Genomic DNA, 18,880 nt, shown 5'->3' with positions numbered 1-18,880 from the left:
GCAATTTAACAGGTAGCCAGTGCAGGCTACGCGGTGATGATAAAACCAGATGATGTGATCAGATTTTCTGGATCTGGAAAGGTCTTAAAAATGCATGAATAATAGGCCAATTAAAATATGCAATAATTAGTTAAATGTTTAGATGAACTGTAAAAGCATTGGATTACACTATGAATTTAATAATAGCCTGTTCTCAATTTATACATTTTGTTGCATTAACAATTATTATTATTAACTTAAAATATGAATGAATAATTTTTCACTTAAAATGGGTTTAATCATCTCTTTATTTGTGTATTCGCCGAACGATACACACATAAGCACAGAAGAGGGCCCACAGGGCCTTAACGAAATTAAAAAAAAAAAATTATTTATGTAGGGTGATATCAGCTAAATTGGGCCACTTTTTGGTAAATCGTTTGGGACAATAATACAATACCATATATGCCTATTCCATGTGTATTTATGATTAATAATGACTGTTTTTGATCATTTTGTGTTTAAATTATGTAATAAAATATAATTATTTAGGCCCTACAGTTCTTGAAACATCAGTTGTGCCAACTTTTTTTGCATGAGCAGTTTAAGGTAAAATGGGCCAGCTGTTCAGGTAAAATGGGCCGGTCAAACTGCAAAGGGAAATAGTAATTTATCATCAATTTTAATTTCAAAACAACTGCTTATACAGCCACATAACATTTAAACTGCATTAAATAAACATATCCATATGTGCCATTAAAAAAAAAACATTTTGGGTGCAAACCCACATATTCAAATGTGCAATTAAAAAAGTCAATTTTGGAACAACATAGATCATTGAACTGATGTTAGTTGTGTGTGTGTCTGGGTGTGTATGCGTGTGTGTGTTTTTTTTGTGTGTGTGTGTGTGTGTGTGTGAACAATACATTTAGAACAAAATGTGCAAATTACAAAAATTCACATTCAAAATTGATAACTGATAACTGATTTGTGTGTGTGTGTGTGTGATGAAAGTTTTTTTCAAACACAGTCTTTGCAAATTAAACCATCGTCATCACAGATACCATTCTCTTCACCACAGCTCTCATGAAACCAGGCAGAACATGGATCACATTTTATGTTTGTACACCTTTGGTGTGAGAGCCCTGGGTTCAAATCCACTGGGAGACACCAATGTGTCCCTGAGCAAGACACTTAATCTCTAGTTGCTCCAGAGGCGTGCTACCTCTGACATATATATATATATATATATTAATTGTAAGTCGCTTTGAATAAAAGCGTCAGCTAAATTTAAAAAACAGCTAATTTACACACACACACATGTGTATATGTGTTTGTGAGTGACACAGATGATGGCCCATTTTAGCTGAAACCATGTGGCCCATTTTACCTGAGTGGGTTAAGGTAAATTGGGCCGCCAAGAAAAACATCACTTTTTCAAAAAATATGTTCCTATACCAAACTAACAACATTATTTCTGATTGATGCCATCAAGGCAGATATTATGCATAATTCTTTTATGTGCATGTTTGTTTTTTTATAGATTTATCATCCTTATAATAGTTTAGTTACATTTGGTATGCCAGGCTACTTACCATGCAGCTCTCTGCTGCAGTCTTGATAAGAATTATTACCCCACCCACCATAGCAACCATAAACCAATTAAATCACCTGTTACTTGTTAAGCACAGTTATGACAATAGTTTGAAATATTTTGAAGACATTGGTTCTAAATTCCAGAGGGACTAGGACCCCCAAACCTTAAATGGCCCATTTTACCTGATGGCCCATTTTACCTGACATCACCCTATCTGTTTTTTTTTTTTTTTTTTTTGTACGTTACTGTCAGAAATCCAGTCTTTTCAATAAAAAATACGAGTGTAATCTCAAATTTGCTCAAAAATAGATAGAATAGAGGATTCATCTTTCTGAAGGATACTTACAGTGAACAGTTGACGTACAGTGTTACAAACCGTCCTGTATAAAGTGAGATATCTTTACAACCTTATAAAACGCACAATTGTCCCCTCTCAGCCCCTGTATCGCATTAAATGTCAAAAGTACCGCGTGTATTTTTAGCGCACGCAAACATTTATAATGTCAGTGACCGAGGACGCACGAAGATCAGTCCCAGTTTCAGAGCACCTGTGTGTTTTTACACGGCATGGTTGTGTTCAGGGTGGGTGTCATTCTGACCCCAGAGTGTTTGGATCTCGAGGTGTTTGTAGTGGGCTCTCGGCCGGAGATGGGACACTGGGATCCGGACCGAGGTGTGAAGATGAGTCCGAGCCGCTCGGTCCTGTCCCCCGATGAACCGTGTCTGTGGACCGGGGACGTGCGTCTGTCCGAGCCGCCTACAGATGAGCTGTACTTCAAGTTTATAAAGCGCGTGGATGGCCACTACATTTGGGAAGGTAGGTGGAGATGGACGAGCTGTGGGCACGACACAAACACACTGTTTCTAGTGATTACCCAGCTTCAGTTTAAATGAAACATCACTTTTAATGAAGGACACAGTGCAATACATGTACTGACGCACCAGATGGAGCTGATGTTTTAAAGTCTGACGTGTAAGACCACTAAATTATTATGAACCTTTTCCATTTAACGTGTGACATTGAACATGTTTACAGTTGCTAACTCTTAAGTTAGTACTATTGAACACTATTTAAGAAATAACGACTTGCACCTCAAAGCCTTCAAGAAATACAATATGAAATAATAAGCTATCTTCACTACTAATTATCGTATTTAATTGTAGGCCTATTTGTTTGTTATGGAACAGTTGATTGGGACCTTAGACTGTGTGATGAATCACAGCAAAGAGACACGTCTATGCGACTTTAAGCGGGATGTTGAAACTAAAATGAAATAAAAAGGATTCATGAATCAAGTACTGTGTGATATACAGTGTTCAGTGAAAGTGATGATGTCAAAGGGGACACTTTTTAACATCTGAAGGGTTATTAGAAGAGGAAGTCATTATAGTTGGTCAAACTTCTATAATGAGAGACTTACAGCGATTCATTAATTGAATAACTTTTGTGGTCCCATTTGATCAAATCTTGTTTTTAAAGGGGAAAAAGAAGATGCTTGAAAACTTTAAAAACATAAAAAAAGGCGTTTTCTTACTTTAAATAAAATAAACATGAATTGAAATAAAGTAAAACATAAAGAATTCGAACATTGATTCAAAATATTACACTATTAATATCAGTGATAGTAAACTAACACTGCTTTCTATTTTTTATTACATTTTTTCACTTATTTTTAAGTCATTTTCAGCAAAAGTAAAACTGCAAAATCATATACAGTGTATTGAAGTCACTGTATCTGTATCTATAGGATCTAGGATTTGGATCGATTGGGAATATACTGCATAATATACAAATGTTGTCCAGTATATGTTTGTGCATTCGTGTTTGTTAACTGCCTTTATCGGTCTTGTGTTATTCTTTTAGACAGCATGTAGGAAAGTATTTGCCATAAGAACAAACTTTAAACTTTGCTTTGGGAGCCAAGTGGCAAATATTTGAAAGTGATGAAAAGTGCAGTGTCATTCAACCCTGAACATGACCTGGTTTGTCAGAGAAGCCAGTCTGCTGTCGGCGGTTCTCTCATTCTGTCTTGTTTCTTGTTTGAATGAATGCGCCTGCGCCTGACAAATGGACGATCTGCTCCAGTGCTCACGCCGTCTGTTGAATGAGGTTTTGATTGAGCCATTGTTTGCTGGCATCTTGTCCATTCACACAGTCTCATATGAAAACAACCAAGATCTTCATTGTGTTGAGATGTGTTTTTCGGATTGAAATGATGCTTGTTGATTGCTCTGAGCATGCCTCAGGTAAGCAAGCATGAATTGACAGTCCTCCAGTTGAGATAAAAGTACTCTGATCAGTGGAGTGTTTCAGTTGGGACATGGACAGACCTGGTTTAGGACGTATTGGCCTGTACACTTCAGCAGGCTCTAATTCTGCACCGTTTTTTTTTTTCTGTTTATTGTAGAAAAAACCATATGATAGAGTGTGAACCATTTTTAGTTCAGAGAGGACTAGCTGCTGCATGTGGGGTGGAAATGATAGCAAAACTTATTTTTAAATGATTACATGTAGATGAGTTTGTTTCTCCATCAGATTTGGAGAAATGTAGTATTGCATCAGTGTCTCAGCAATGGATGCTCTGCAGTGAATGGGTGCCATCAGAATGGGAGTCCAAACAGCTGATAAATGCATCACAGTAATCCACACCACTCCAGTCCATCAGATAACCTCTTCTACCCAACATCGCTTTCTCCAGTGAAAAAGTCAGGATAGAATTATTCACAGATCACTGTTTTTAAGTGAAAAACGTCCAAAATAGCTTTAAATTAATATGTGGGTGGATTGTGACGTGAGAGGACAACAGAGGATGGACATTATCACTGGAGGAAGTGTTATTATGCATTATGGACTCGTATTTTGGGCAAAATAAAAAAAACACATTTTTAAATGTAAAACGTCTTAATGATGGATTTGTTTTTTACAAACACAAATTTTCACTTCTCAAGACGTTAAATGATGGTCTGGAGTGGTGTGGATTATTGTGATGTTTTTATCAACTGTTTGGACTCTCATTCTGACGGCACCCATTCACTGCGGAGGATAGTCAGCAAATGATGTAATGCTACATTTCTGCAAATCTGATGAAGAAACAAACTTAACTACAAAAAAGCAAAGCTTCATTTTTGGGGTAACTATTCCTTTGAGCGCAAAAACATTCTGTATTCCACTGTAATGCTTTATCATTGTTACTGAATGTAGTGTCGAAACGGTCTATTTTTAAAATGAGATTTTAGAAATGAATATCAAAACAAGCAAAAATAAGTAACAGTTTTGGTAAACTTACTGCATTTTGGCTTTGTATGGCAATATTGCTTTAAGACATTTAAACTCCACCATCCTCGTACTGTGTGGTGTATACAGTATGCAGTGTATGTACAGTGTGTGGCTTCAGCTGAGACTGTGAGCATGATGGTAATGGCCTAGGTTTTGTTCACGCTATATGAGTCAGCGTGAGGAGCTTGTTTGCTGTGTGGCTGTGTGATCAGCACGGCGATACCGTATTAGCAACTCAAGGACTCATTTGAATGTTTATTGTTTTATGAATCATGCTTATGGCTTGACCATCAAAATTATGCAGGATTATGCCCATTACAGGAAGTTGCTGAATCATTGAAGAAACCCTTAGCTTTTAAGTGTGAACTCTCAGGGGTCAGGAACAGGTGACCTGCAGAGTCTGATAAACACTCAATTTAATTGGCTATTATAATTTAATTGGCTATTGACTTTCCCCTTCAGAAATATAAGGCTTGAACAAAAATGCTATATACCTGTCTGTCTGTCTGTCTGTCTGTCGATGCAGGCTTCCATAGTTTTGTGATATTGACATGCCTATTATAAACATATCGGCTGTTTATTAATACTTATAAAGCAATATTTTGTATGACCATATTCTACACCCCTAGTCCTACCTAAACTTAATAGCTGCCATACTAACTATTAATAATCAGCAAATTCATTGAGGCAAGCATCGTAGTTAATTGTTTGTTAACAGCGAGAATTGAACCTTTAAATAAAGTGTGAGCGAACAACTAAAAACTAGATTTTTACAAGAATATGCTTTTCATTGTATAATTGATTCTAGTTTGTCATTGGTGTGTAAATGATTGAGATGATTTGTAAATGACTGGTAATTGTTTGCTGTGTGTGTCTGTAGGCAGTGGGCCGCATCATGACCGGCACTGTGTGTATGACGACAGAAACATGGTGGACGGGGTATACTGCCATCCGATTGGTCACTGGATCGAAGAGACCGGCCACACAGATGAGATGAAACACACTACCACCTTCTACTTCAGCATAGCAGGACAGCAGGCCATTCACTTCTCCCAGTATGTGTGAATGAATTTGCCATCCATCATGAGTTTTAATGAGAAGTCACATATACTTTTGCTTGCCAAAATTCATTTAAGAAATCCAGTCATTTCATTACAATCTGTGTGAACTTTTGCATGAGCGGAAAGTTCCCAGCTCAGATTTCTCTGAAGCCCGTTTCACACTGCCAATCTGGAAAATACAAGGGTAATATGTCCCGGCAATTGTTCCCGGGTCACTAGATTTTGACCCTTTCACACTGCCAGTGATTACCTGGAATACATGTGCATTTACACTCAACCCATAAAGGTCCCGTAATGACACGTGACATCAGTCGAAAACGCTAGGCACTCAGAATCACTGTCGGTCTCCACAGATCAGGGGGTCCAGTCCAGCTGGAGAGTCATCTTCTTGACCTTAATTAGCTAGTTCATGTGTGTTTAATTAGGGCTGGAGCTTGGCAGGAAGGTGGCCCTCCGTGAGCAGGATTGGACACCCCTGATATAGAGTCACCTGAAGTGAAGTGTCTTGGTCAAAGAAACTATCCTGATAACAGACATTAATATTAATCGCTTTATATTAAGGATTACAAGTCCAGAACATCAGACACTAAGCTACCGCAATCCTATTCTGCTCAGAGATACACATCAGAAACACCCTTTTTCTTTTATCTCTCCCTCTCCCTTGCTCTCTAAATTAAAACAGTTTGCTTTTTTATTAGTTTTATATTCATAAAACTGTGTGAGTGTAATTTCATAACACTGTAAAGTTAATAAGTCTCTCGTAACAAAGAGTTCCTCTACAAGGAGCTCCTAGTAGTCTCGTTCACTGTCATGCTGCTTCTGAAATTTTAAGCAGCAATTTTAACAAATGCCAGTTCCCACTTTTGTTTTAGTGTTTAAGGTAAGGATCAGTATTACTGTTACTCATACTTAAAGCTTGGGATTTAAACACAGCATCACTGCTTAAGTCATGTGACTTCTTTTGTACTGTAGACTTCATGTTTTTCCTTGTGTTTTTTTTTGCCACCATTACTGCATTTTTTTTTATTAATTTCACACACATTTCATGGCCCTCTATATATTTTGTTATATGAATTATTGAACATGCAGTATGTCAAAAGTAAGAACAGAGCCTCTGCATTTAAATGAAACCATTTTATTCTAGCATCATGCATTTGTCAAGACATTAATGTGGGTAAATGTAATTAAAAAAGCAACATTTTGAACAAAAAGCTGAGAGAATCATGTTCACAGCTGCGACTTAAAGTTAAGGGCACACACTTTGAAGGTCGCAGACTATGAAGGCCAAACCTCTAAAGTGCATGAAGGACGCTCCGCCTTCGCAGGATTTCCTAATTGTGCCACCAGGGGTTCCCAATTACCACTCCTGTCATGGAGCAATGGTGGGAGAGCAGAGCTGTCATCCTGATAGGATAGGTGGAGCCAGATTTGCTCATTTTTGTTTTTATGTTTAACGTCATAATGGAGGAGATGGTGAGAATGATTCACCGATGACGCACCTCAGGCGCCAAGACCGATGGCAGGTAAGTTACACTGGTATGCTGCATCCTTAATTGCGGGAATACAGCTTTAAAGGCAGGTATTGACTTGGAACTTACTTGAATAATGTAAGGATGGATACAAAAGGAAACAAAATACATGCACACACAAAGCAGTTTAAATATTCAAGTATATTACAGTATGCAAGATAATACATTTAATTAAAGGATAGTTCAGTTAAGAATTAAAATTCTATAATTATTTACTTCACCCTTAAGTTGTTCAAGGTTTGGAATTTTAAATTTTGGGTGAACTATCGCTTTAGCTAAGGTTTTAAAAATGACTACTAGTCCCCCCCCCCCCCCCCAATATGGTATTGGTAGTTACTAAAATTAGTTAACTAAAGTATCTCAATATTTATTCTACCAATTACTTTGTCTAAATAGTTTCCCTTTTCCTTCTTTACCTAAATCAGACCAGACCCTTGTACTGCAGGATAAAGCTGAATGTGGCAGTGTTGGACAGGTTTTTATTGGTTTTAGGCTGAGCAGCGAGGCCCTGACAGTGCTGCTGGATCTTCTGAGAAGTGAACGTTAACACGGATGGGGTGCCACAATCCAGACCCTGGTGTTTCTCTTCTGTCTGGCCAGTGGTACATCATACAGAGTGGTCCCCAGAGTGTTTGTGTTGGGTTTGTAGGGCTGGGTTTAAAATTGATGTTGTCTTTCTGATGTTAAACCAGTTATGTTCTAAATATATAACAATTTGTTTTAATGTGTAAAAAAAAATTATTACTGGACAAAAAACAATTTATATACAAAATATTTTGTGTAAAAGCTACAAGGTGTATTAAAAAATAAAAATGTACATAACCATTAATACAACACTCTTTTATTTACACTTGTGAACATGCATAACAAAAAATCACAATGTGTACAGAAAGTACTTGGGCTCATTTACAAATAAATTACATTACAATTACAGATTATTCATTTAATTTCAATTTGCATCACAAAAATAAAATACAGAAATTGGGTTGTTTAATTAAAAAGCTCGACCAGCTTCCACTCACCCCCTCACCTGTCCCAGGACGCTCTCACTCCCAGGGCGCTCGCTCCCTCACCTGTCCCAGGACGCTCGCTCCCTCACCTGTCCCAGGACGCTATCGCTCCCAGGGCGCTCGCTCCCTCACCTGTCCCAGGACGCTCTCGCTCCAAGGCTGCTTGCTCCCTCACCTGTCCCAGGGCGCGATCGCTCCCTCACCTGTCCCAGGGCGCTCGCTCCCTCACCTGTACCAGGGCGCTCGCTCCCTCACCTGTCCCAGGACGCTCTCGCTCCAAGGCTGCTTGCTCCCTCACCTGTCCCAGGGCGCGATCGCTCCCTCACCTGTCCCAGGGCGCTCGCTCCCTCACCTGTACCAGGGCGCTCGCTCCCTCACCTGTCCCAGGACGCTCTCGCTCCCCGGGTGCTTGCTCGCTCACCTGTCACAGGACGCTCTCGCTCCCCGGGTGCTTGCTCCCTCACCTGTCCCAGGACGCTCTCACTCCCAGGGCACTTGCTCCCTCACCTGTACCAGGGCGCTCGCTCCCTCACCTGTCCCAGGACGCTCTCGCTCCCCGGGTGCTTGCTCGCTCACCTGTCACAGGACGCTCTCGCTCCCCGGGTGCTTGCTCCCTCACCTGTCCCAGGACGCTCTCACTCCCAGGGCACTTGCTCCCTCACCTGTCCCAGGACGCTCTCACTCCCAGGGCGCTCGCTCCCTCACCTGTCCCAGGACGCTCTCGCTCCAAGGGCGCTTGCTCCCTCACCTGTCCCAGGACTCTTTCGCTCCCAGGGGGCTCGCTCCCTCACCTGTCCCAGGGCGCTCGCTCCCTCACCTGTCCCAGGACGCTCTCACTCCCAGGGCGCTCGCTCCCTCACCTGTCCCAGGACGCTCTCGCTCCAAGGGCGCTTGCTCCCTCACCTGTCCCAGGACTCTTTCGCTCCCAGGGCGCTCGCTCCCTCACCTGTCCCAGGGTGCTCGCTCCCTCACCTGTCCCAGGGTGCTCGCTCCCTCACCTCTCCCAGGGCGCGATCGCTCCCTCACCTGTCCCAGGGCGCTCGCTCCCTCACCTGTACCAGGGCGCTCGCTCCCTCACCTGTCCCAGGACGCTCTCGCTCCCCGGGTGCTTGCTCGCTCACCTGTCACAGGACGCTCTCGCTCCCCGGGTGCTTGCTCCCTCACCTGTCCCAGGACGCTCTCACTCCCAGGGCACTTGCTCCCTCACCTGTCCCAGGACTCTTTCGCTCCCAGGGCGCTCGCTCCCTCACCTGTCCCAGGACGCTCTCACTCCAAGGGCGCTTGCTCCCTCACCTGTCCCAGGACTCTTTCGCTCCCAGGGCGCTCGCTCCCTCACCTGTCCCAGGACGCTCTCACTCCCAGGGCGCTCGCTCCCTCACCTGTCCCAGGACTCTTTCGCTCCCAGGGCGCTCGCTCCCTCACCTGTCCCAGGGTGCTCGCTCCCTCACCTGTCCCAGGGCGCTCGCTCCCTCACCTGTCCCAGGACGCTCTCACTCCCAGGGCGCTCGCTCCCTCACCTGTCCCAGGACGCTCTCGCTCCAAGGGCGCTTGCTCCCTCACCTGTCCCAGGACGCTCTCGCTCCAAGGGCGCTTGCTCCCTCACCTGTCCCAGGACTCTTTTGCTCCCAGGGCGCTCGCTCCCTCACCTGTCCCAGGGCGCTCGCTCCCTCACCTGTCCCAGGGCGCTCGCTCCCTCACCTGTCCCAGGACGCTCGCTCCCTCACCTGTCCCAGGGCGCTCGGTCCCTCACCTGTCCCAGGACGCTCTCGCTCCCAGGGTGCTTGCTCCCTCACCTGTCCCAGGGCGCTCGGTCCCTCACCTGTCCCAGGGCGCTCGCTCCCTCACCTGTCCCAGGGCGCTCGCTCCCTCACCTGTCCCAGGGCGCTCGGTCCCTCACCTGTCCCAGGACGCTCGCTCCCTCACCTGTCCCAGGGCGCTCGGTCCCTCACCTGTCCCAGGACGCTCTCGCTCCCAGGGTGCTTGCTCCCTCACCTGTCCCAGGGCGCTCGGTCCCTCACCTGTCCCAGGGCGCTCGCTCCCTCACCTGTCCCAGGACGCTCTCGCTCCCAGGGTGCTTGTTCCCTCACCTGTCCCAGGACGCTCTCACTCCCAGGGCGCTCGCTTCCTCACCTGTCCCAGGACGCTCTCGCTGCCACTCGCACTCGCTTCAAAGTGCACACCCTTCACTTTGGGATACAGCTTACCTCTGGAAGTGATTCAGAGGGTTGATCAAAACATACAGTAGAGATCAAAATTAGAGAACAATTTACTGTATGAACACTTGATTTTATCCAGAAATAATGTAATCTTCATCATTCAGAATATTAGGAATTTTATTTGTGGCTGTGCCATACTATTAGAACAGTGTTTTACAAAGTAACTAAGGCACTTCAACAAAAACCCTTTATTTATCAAGTAATCAAAAATGAGAACATCAATGATTGTTGCAGGAAGAAAGATTACAAGTGAAATTTCTGAAGGTTACAGCAAAATTAGTAGGAAGTGTAGAGGCCAATGCTTTGAATGACTTCAGCACAGCTGTGGCCACAGTACATCACTAGTCTCTCACACTGCTCTGGTGTGGTCATGGTCCACTCTTCTTCCAACCTCTTCCACAGTTCATTGACTGTAGTGGGGTTCTTAGCCGTAACTTTGTCACCAAGGATTTTCTAAATATTTTTAATCAGGTTTAGATCTTTGGGCCCACCCCAAAACATCTCCTAAACCATGACACTTCCTCCTCCACCTTTCACTGACATCTTTGCACACTTGTACTTCAGTCTTTCCTCAGTTTGACGACAAACACCATCAGTTTTCCATCAGACTCCAAAGAATTGAACTTGCTTTCATCACTAGTTTGGACCAGTTCTCCTCTCTCCACACAACATGCTCTTCAAAGGTTAGATTAGCCTTTTTATTTATTTATTTTTTTACTGAAGAGAAAAGAGATTCACTACAGAATGCACTTTCAGTTCGACTTCTCTTAAAGGTGCACTTTGTAAGATTGGCAGCTAGTGGATGAAATGGGTTCTGCAGTCCAAATTCTAAATATTGGAGAGAGCTGTTTCTCCTCCTCCCTTCTACTCAGACTCGACTCTCAAACAGGTTTTCCAGATTGAGGACACGTGTCAAGCCTTGCACTTTAATTTGATAAGTTAATTATCAAATTAAACTGCATTGTGCAGTTTGTAATATTGCCAGCTAGCGGTTGAAATTGCTGCAGTTCCGACCCGCGATCTACCCGAAACTCATATTACAGAGTAGAATTACTGGCTATAGCATTATTTTTCAGAGAAACAGTGTAAACAATCTAAAAATAGCATGCTTCTTAAATATCTACAAACATATCATGTTATTTATTCATTTAGTAAAAGTTTTTTGCTTATGAAGTCAAAAAATGTAAACCTTTAAACTTGCAGACAGATCCGTACCCTCTTCAGTGCTGAACTGGAAAGCAATTCCAGTTGCTGTGTTGAACTGATTCAAGAAATCGCAGTTTTAAAATGACCAGTTACTCTTGCAATGACTAAAAAGGGTCATCCCTTTGGCCTTTATCAGAAACACCTCCCGTCGGAGGGTATAAGTGACTTTGGAATGGCCCACCATCTAACAGTGGTCAGTAAAACTGGAAAGTTAGGCTGCCAGTTACTGTAAATAGGGTTTGTCAGATAATTAAGGAAATTAGCACCAGGTGTCAAATTAAAACCAATATCTTCAAGGTATCTGTAAGTGTTCTCCAATTTTGTTCAGTGTTCTTTGTTAAATATCTTAAGTTTTTTTATACAGAGATTCAGTACTCTTTAAGAAACACCTCCTGTATAACAGTGAAAACATGGAAAGTTGGAGGATTTCGTCAATGGCATTAAAGATATCTCAAACTTTGTGGCTGTTACTTTTCTAAGAGATGCGAAAAGAAGAGATTTCCTCCAAACAGATGATAAAATTACATCCGTTTGCCTGTGCAGAATTTTGAAATCCGATTGTAATGTCAGGTCCACTAAAAAATTTAGTTTGAAAATGATTTTACATTGATAAGAAACCACATAGTAACCAACAAATACCCTATTAACCTAGCAGCCAAAGATTCCTCATAATTCACAAACACAAGCGGACACACGAGTCATATTAAAAATGAAAACATCTGATTCAGAGTAAAGTGTCTCAGTGAACAGCAAATTTAACTTGCCATAAGCATTTTCCAACTCTTAAATCCACAGATGGTAACATCTAATTACCCAGAGGCATTTAACTTTATTTTCTATTCCCCTCTCTTTTTAATTGTGTGTGTGGTTTCAACAGTGCTATGTAATTAGCTCAATGGTTCTAAATCGCTTAACTCCTTTGGCAATGAGCTATAAGTGCTTGTTTCGTTTGACATCTGACCTCAAAATTTGAAAGTGGAGGTGGATACAAAATTCTGGGTCATTGAGTCTGGTGTTGGGGAATCCATTAGAGTAATGGCAGACTTACAGTGTCAAAGAGGCTGGTGTAACTCCAAGAGGGCAGAGATGTCTTTTTAAGACAGAATGCACAGTCATCTCAATAGATACTTTTAATGGACATTACAAAGTGCATTTTTGTAACAGTAAGTAACAGTACAAACAATTCATTTATTTAATTAATATTAGTATCTGCAATTACAGGTTTATATATATATATATATATATATTGAAGTGCTCACGTCCCACAATTAAGTGCATGTCTTTCTCTCTAAAGGCTTGAAGGAACATGAATTACAAAAGCTACAATGACAGGACTGAGAACAGGAAAATGAACTACAAGACACAGTATGAGTCAATGTTCGCATTGTTCACTCTCACAGAAGTCTGTCATTGACTCCATAAGAAACTAACAACCATAAACTCAGGAAACAGTGTCTGTCTGTCGTGTAATAAATACAAAGTCTAATTCACACCAAATGGACAGTGTGAAATAAACTCTGGCAGTTGAATGCACAAAGTCCCAAGGAAACATATAAGGATCTTGTTTTTTTTTTTTTGTGTTTTTTTCTCACAGAAATCAAGTAGAGCTTGTTAGGTCTTTGACCACTAATTAAACATAACTTGTACTTGTCACCTTTTCTCAATTAAAATGCACTACACGTGCCCACCTCTAATGCAGTGCTCAAACACACACACACACACACACACACAAACAAGTCATTAACAGGGAAGGGATGCTTTGCACACACCTCTCACATCGTGTACAGCAGCACCAAAAAGAATTTGGACACTTAGGCCACAGAAAAAAAAATATATACATGTCATTGCCTTCGACATCAAACCAAGCGCCCTGCCCTGCAGAAGATTTTGGGCAGAGGATAGATCATACTCAATGCTTCAGACCATTAACCTGCAGCAAATTCACTTTCCCTTCAGTCATCTCATTTATTCTTTTCCCTCAAAGAGGCATGTGGGTTTGTGAGGTAAAAACACATCTCTCACCTGATGTATCTGACCTTCCTGCCTTCATTCCCCTGGCTGTCAGTCTGTCTCCTCACACCACTAAACACTCATTAGCATTTCCATTATTTGAGTCTGGAGCTCTCACTTTCACAAGAGAGGGAGTCTCAGAAACAATAGACCCTGAAAATGTACATTTAAAATGATTTCCTTGCCTCGCCTTGCATTGCCTTGCAGTTAAGCTATGCTTATTTGCTGTTGCTACAGTGTTCATTGTAACCATTGCTTTGCCCAAGTCAACTTTACACATTGACATGACATGACAAACAGTGCAGAATGAACTGTGTAGGGGAGTTACAGTTAAAGCCCATAGAGAGACCAATATGCTCAATAAAGGCCAGGAGTCACATTTGGAGTTCAAGCAGTTGACAGAGTTTACTAAAGAAAACAAAAAGAGAAAGAAATGAGTAAAAGGAGACTGCCTTGAAATAACTTAGAATACAGAAAGACTTGTACTTAGTCTTAGGGATCATTTGATGTCATTTCTATAGGTACTGTTGGGCTAATAGTACAGATACTGTGTTCTTTGTTCTGTGCTATCTTTACACAAATCGTATTATCTCTAAGGACAGTTTCGTTAGGAATGATCCTGAGGGCTGCAGGCGAGTCATTAATCTTGTGAGGGCACTTCTCATCTGGGCAGTTGTTGATTCTTCTGTAGACTTGTCCTTTGGCATAATCGCATGCTTATTATATTCCTAAACAAGCCCTGCAAATACACCATTTGATAAAACATAGGCAATATCCTTTCCCTTCAAGGTTGAGTGGCAGTACATCACTGGAACAGACCAGTACATTCACACAGTACACCGATACAAACATCTACACAGCGCTGTCATAGGCTCTCAGTCACCTCTCAGATTACAGAAATTATTTGTAACATAAAAACTAGAATAGCTACTGTACATTTGTTTTTAAGAAAACTATTATTGTGTATTCATTAAATGATAGAAGAGGAGGAGATTGGAAATCTATCCCTTCAGTTTGCAGTCCTAAGATGAATACGAAGGGTCAAGGGGTTGTTTCAGTGACAAAAGGCACTAAAAGGTAAATCACTATGCAGTAACACTGTCTGTGCAGCTGTTAAAGGCACATTTATTTAATACAATACATGTTTTATGATCTCCCCTATCAAACTGCCACATCTATTTCTCCTTCTTGCTCTGGGATCCCATGATATAACTATTAAGCGCGGGTGACCGTATGTTACACCGGTGGCACATGAGGGAATTTTCCAGGGAAGAGTGCAATATTGATCAAACCGATACAATTTTATTTATTTTGTTGTTGTTGTTGTTGTTGTTGTTTTGCTTCTCATTACACTCCTATACACAGATGATCTCTGGTCTACCATGCAATAAAAAATAACTGTAACACTTTACATAAAGCCTTTATGTCTAATGCATTATAAAGGGTTATTAAAGGGTATAATGCTCTATAATTATTCATAATGTGCATTGTAATACATTATATCTTGTCGTTGTCGTAAATAATTGTAACAAAATTTAAAATGCATAGTGCAACAATGAATTGAGAAGTGTTATGATGTATTAACTGTGTCTAAAATTATGCATGAGATTTACAATGCATTATAAATTGCATTACAAAGCATAATTTATGCTACTTTTAAAATAACAAATAACTACTTTTGTATTGCACTATCCATAAAGATTTTAAGTGTTACCAAAATAATAAGTTTTACTAAAAAAAAACTCTTACTTTTGCACATGTGACCTCTTCAGCCCATTGTCCTCTTCTGATTGGCCGTCACTGGTTTGCGATGTTTCCTCTCTCTCTTCTTAGGGTGCTGCCACATGTCTGGTTGGGCAGCTGCCCTCGACGGGTCGAACATGTGACCCTAAAGCTGAAACAAGAACTGGGTGTTACAGCAGTGATGAACTTTCAGACTGAATGGGACGTCGTAAACAACTCCCATGGCTGCCGGCGTGACCTCAGTCAACCCATGACCCCGGAGACCATGACGCACCTGTACAAAGACTACGGCCTTTCGTACATCTGGATCCCCACTCCAGACATGAGCACAGAAGGTCAGGCATTGATTTGTTTTAGTGTGTAGACTACTAACAGCTCTATTGTTGGATATATGTATTGTAATTCTGCCCTCTGCAGGTCGCACACAGATGCTGCCGCAGGCCGTGTTCTTGCTCTATGGACTGCTGGAGAACGGCCACACGGTGTATGTTCACTGTAACGCAGGAGTGGGTCGTTCCACCGCGGCCGTGTGTGGACTCCTGATGTATGTGTTAGGCTGGAGACTCAGGAAAGTGCAGTACTACCTCACTGCCAGAAGGGCGGCGGTCTATATAGATGAAGAAGCACTGTTGAGGGCCGAAAATGACTTTCATTTGAAGTTTGGACGACTCCGTCCATCTGTCTGCAATCCAGAGACATGAGAACAGCGCCCTCTACTGGATGGGAGGACAAGGGGACTTGTTTGTACACTTTCATCTGTCGTTCAACGGTTAGGGATCAGTACGATTTTTGACATTTACGTATGATTTTTCTTCTGCTCATCAAGGCTGTATCTATTTAATCAAAAATACAGAAACAAACTGTAAATTTGTGGAATATTACTGTAATTTAAAACAAGAGTTTTCCGTTTTAATATACTTTAAAATAAAATGTATTGCTGTGATCAAAGCTGAATTTTCAGCATCATTACTCCAGATTGTCACATGATCCTTTCGGAAATCATGCTATATATGATATATAATATGATGAATGATGTACTGGTAATAAATCAGTTTGTAAGAGTGATTTCTGGAAGACTGGAGTAATGATGCTGAGAAGTCAGTGCTGCGTCACAGAAATAAATAGTATTTTAAAGTATATTCAAATAGGAAACCAATATTAGAAATCGCAATAATATTCCACAATATAAATATTATTAATATTAAGTAATATTAATAATCTTTTTTTTTTTTAATCAAATAAATACAGCACAAAAGACCACATTAAAAAAATGTGAAAAAAAAAAACATTAAAAAGCTTACTGATACCAACCTTTGGAATGTCAGTGTATATTAATATTATGAGTAATTCATAATGAAAATAAAATACATTATTTAAACTTTGTTTGCTTAAAATGTACCAGACTCACTTCATTTTGAATGTTGCACATCCCTGTGAATGATGAATAGCAAATGTTCATTTAATGAGTATAAAACAACTAAACATGATGATACTAGCTGTTATTTGCCAAGAATCATAATGTGAGATGCAGCACAGATGGTTGTGGTAAGCACATGAGTTTACTGCTCTGTTTATCTTTTGAAATGTTTCACAGCTTCGTCTGGGTATTCTTCATTCATCTTGACATGGTCTTCATTTGAAAAGGCACCTTGAGGCAGTTGTCACCCTTGACTGCTAATGTGACGGTTATTGTTCGACTATCTGCCCCTTTTCTCCTCTAACAGGCCACTTTCATTCATTTATGAATGTAACTCAATATTCTTGTTATATATTTAGCACAGCAGTTCCCCTGCCCTTGAAATAAGCTGCCATAATGAAAAGCACTTTCCACTCGACCTTTCAATAAATAAAGACTAGTGTCACCACACTGAGAGACTTGATGTAAGAATTGAAAACTTGAAGTTTTACTCCAGAAAGAAAGAAAAACGAAATAAATAAAGGGAACAGGGTTGAACAGAAGATGCCAGTAATGAACCTCAAGTCAAAACAGGAATAAATCATTGAATGGAAAAGCACGAGATGGAAAAAAGAGAATATCAATAGAGGTATAATCACACCACAAAAATAATCACTTTATTTATCAGAATTTTCATCCTTTTCCAGGAAAAAGATATGTAAAGATCTAAATAGCAATAACACTATCCTAACATTTACTTAAACCAAAAAATAGAATCAAATTGATTTGAATTGTAAATAATAATAATAATAATAAAATACAAATCCAAAAAACACTATTTAAAGATTCACTACCATGCAAAATATTCTAATATTTATTTGGTGTTCAAGTAACATTACTGATTATTAGTAGAAAAAAGTTCAAAAGAACAGATTTTATTAGTAATCTTTTGCTCTTTAACTTTTGATCAGTCACCCAAGCCAAATAAATGTATTGATTTCTTTATTTGATAATAATAATAATAATAATAATAATAATAATAAAAGCATGTCTGTATGTTTAAATATTTTTTACTGAAAACCAAAACAAAGAATTTTTTTTTTTTTTTTTGCAGTGTAGTCATCCAACCCTACAGTTAAATTTGTGTTAGCCATAAGCGCTCATGACCAAACAGAAGAGGATCATGGATGAGTCACCGAACTGTGGGCATTATTTCACACAATAATACCCTGATCCACACTTAGCATCTCAACTCACTGCTGTTCCACTTTGATATAAAGCCTCACCACTTCTGAAGTGAATATACTGTACACCGTATATTCCAGGAACTAGATCAAGCAGCTTGGTGTTTTGAGTATGAGTTTCTCTCTGTCAGTGAAGTATTTTACAGTCACATGATCTTTTTGAGCTGGTTTCAAAAGGCTAATATTATTCATCTATTTCCATAATCCCAATGCAGTCTTGTGTCTCACTGAAAGTCTTTATTTAGACTGCAAGACAGATAAAGAATAAAGATGAAAAGCATTATTGCAGTTTTGTTTAAAAGCTACATTTACTGAGAAAGAAAGAGTGTGTGTGTTTTTGGGGCAGAAGATGACCAGTCACCGATATTTAGGCATGACTTTGAAAATGTCACTGTGTTTGTGTGCATGTTCCATTGTTATGTTATTATCGGAGGTGTAGAAGCAGATATTTTCCAGCACCTCATCTATTTTTAGCAGTGTTGGTTATGGAGCAGATGCCTACTCTGAGTGGTTGATACTCCTCCACTACAGAAAACGCAGAACTGGCATCCTACATGTACTGGTTTCAAACAAGATCCCGATGGCTACATGGGATTTGTATCATGCAGCGAT

The 18,880-nt window shown here is 40.6% G+C and overlaps 1 protein-coding gene and 1 long non-coding RNA gene across 4 annotated transcripts; one reads left to right on the top strand and one right to left on the bottom strand.

Moving 5' to 3' along the window:
* The first annotated feature begins 2,029 nt into the window (after window positions 1-2,029).
* On the top strand, window positions 2,030-17,495 carry epm2a (EPM2A glucan phosphatase, laforin). 2 transcript variants are annotated; one of them, XM_052593064.1, is made up of 4 exons: window positions 2,030-2,393; window positions 5,734-5,908; window positions 15,719-15,963; window positions 16,046-17,495. In XM_052593064.1, exons 1-4 carry the CDS (start codon window positions 2,144-2,146, stop codon window positions 16,327-16,329), a joined length of 954 nt encoding a protein of 317 aa, XP_052449024.1. In that variant the 5' UTR covers window positions 2,030-2,143; the 3' UTR covers window positions 16,330-17,495. The 2 variants fall into 2 exon arrangements, with proteins under 2 accessions (XP_052449024.1, XP_052449026.1); XM_052593066.1 differs by lacking the exon at window positions 2,030-2,393 and adding an exon at window positions 3,635-3,823.
* On the bottom strand, window positions 8,752-10,163 carry LOC128011036 (uncharacterized). 2 transcript variants are annotated; one of them, XR_008182458.1, is made up of 5 exons: window positions 10,126-10,163; window positions 9,833-9,927; window positions 9,271-9,399; window positions 9,073-9,158; window positions 8,752-8,874 (listed from the first exon to the last, which is right to left on the bottom strand). It is a non-coding gene; the product is annotated as an uncharacterized LOC128011036 (long non-coding RNA). The 2 variants fall into 2 exon arrangements; XR_008182459.1 differs by lacking the exons at window positions 8,752-8,874; window positions 9,271-9,399 and adding an exon at window positions 8,956-9,029 and having other exon boundaries at window positions 9,116-9,244.
* Window positions 17,496-18,880: the final 1,385 nt, after the last annotated feature.

Source organism: Carassius gibelio, chromosome B23 (genome assembly GCF_023724105.1).
Source record: "Carassius gibelio isolate Cgi1373 ecotype wild population from Czech Republic chromosome B23, carGib1.2-hapl.c, whole genome shotgun sequence".
NCBI lineage: Eukaryota > Metazoa > Chordata > Actinopteri > Cypriniformes > Cyprinidae > Carassius > Carassius gibelio.
This window is presented reverse-complemented; position numbering and strand designations above follow the sequence as displayed.

What these genes read in the sequence shown, in the direction of transcription:
- epm2a (XM_052593064.1), top strand. Translation starts at nt 2,144, where the DNA reads ATGGTTGTGTTCAGGGTGGGTGTCATTCTGACCCCAGAGTGTTTGGAT. An exon ending in TGGCCACTACATTTGGGAAG is followed by an intron (nt 2,394 to 5,733) that starts GTAGGTGGAGAT and finishes GTGTGTCTGTAG; the next exon opens with GCAGTGGGCCGCATCATGAC. An exon ending in CAGGCCATTCACTTCTCCCA is followed by an intron (nt 5,909 to 15,718) that starts GTATGTGTGAAT and finishes CTCTCTTCTTAG; the next exon opens with GGTGCTGCCACATGTCTGGT.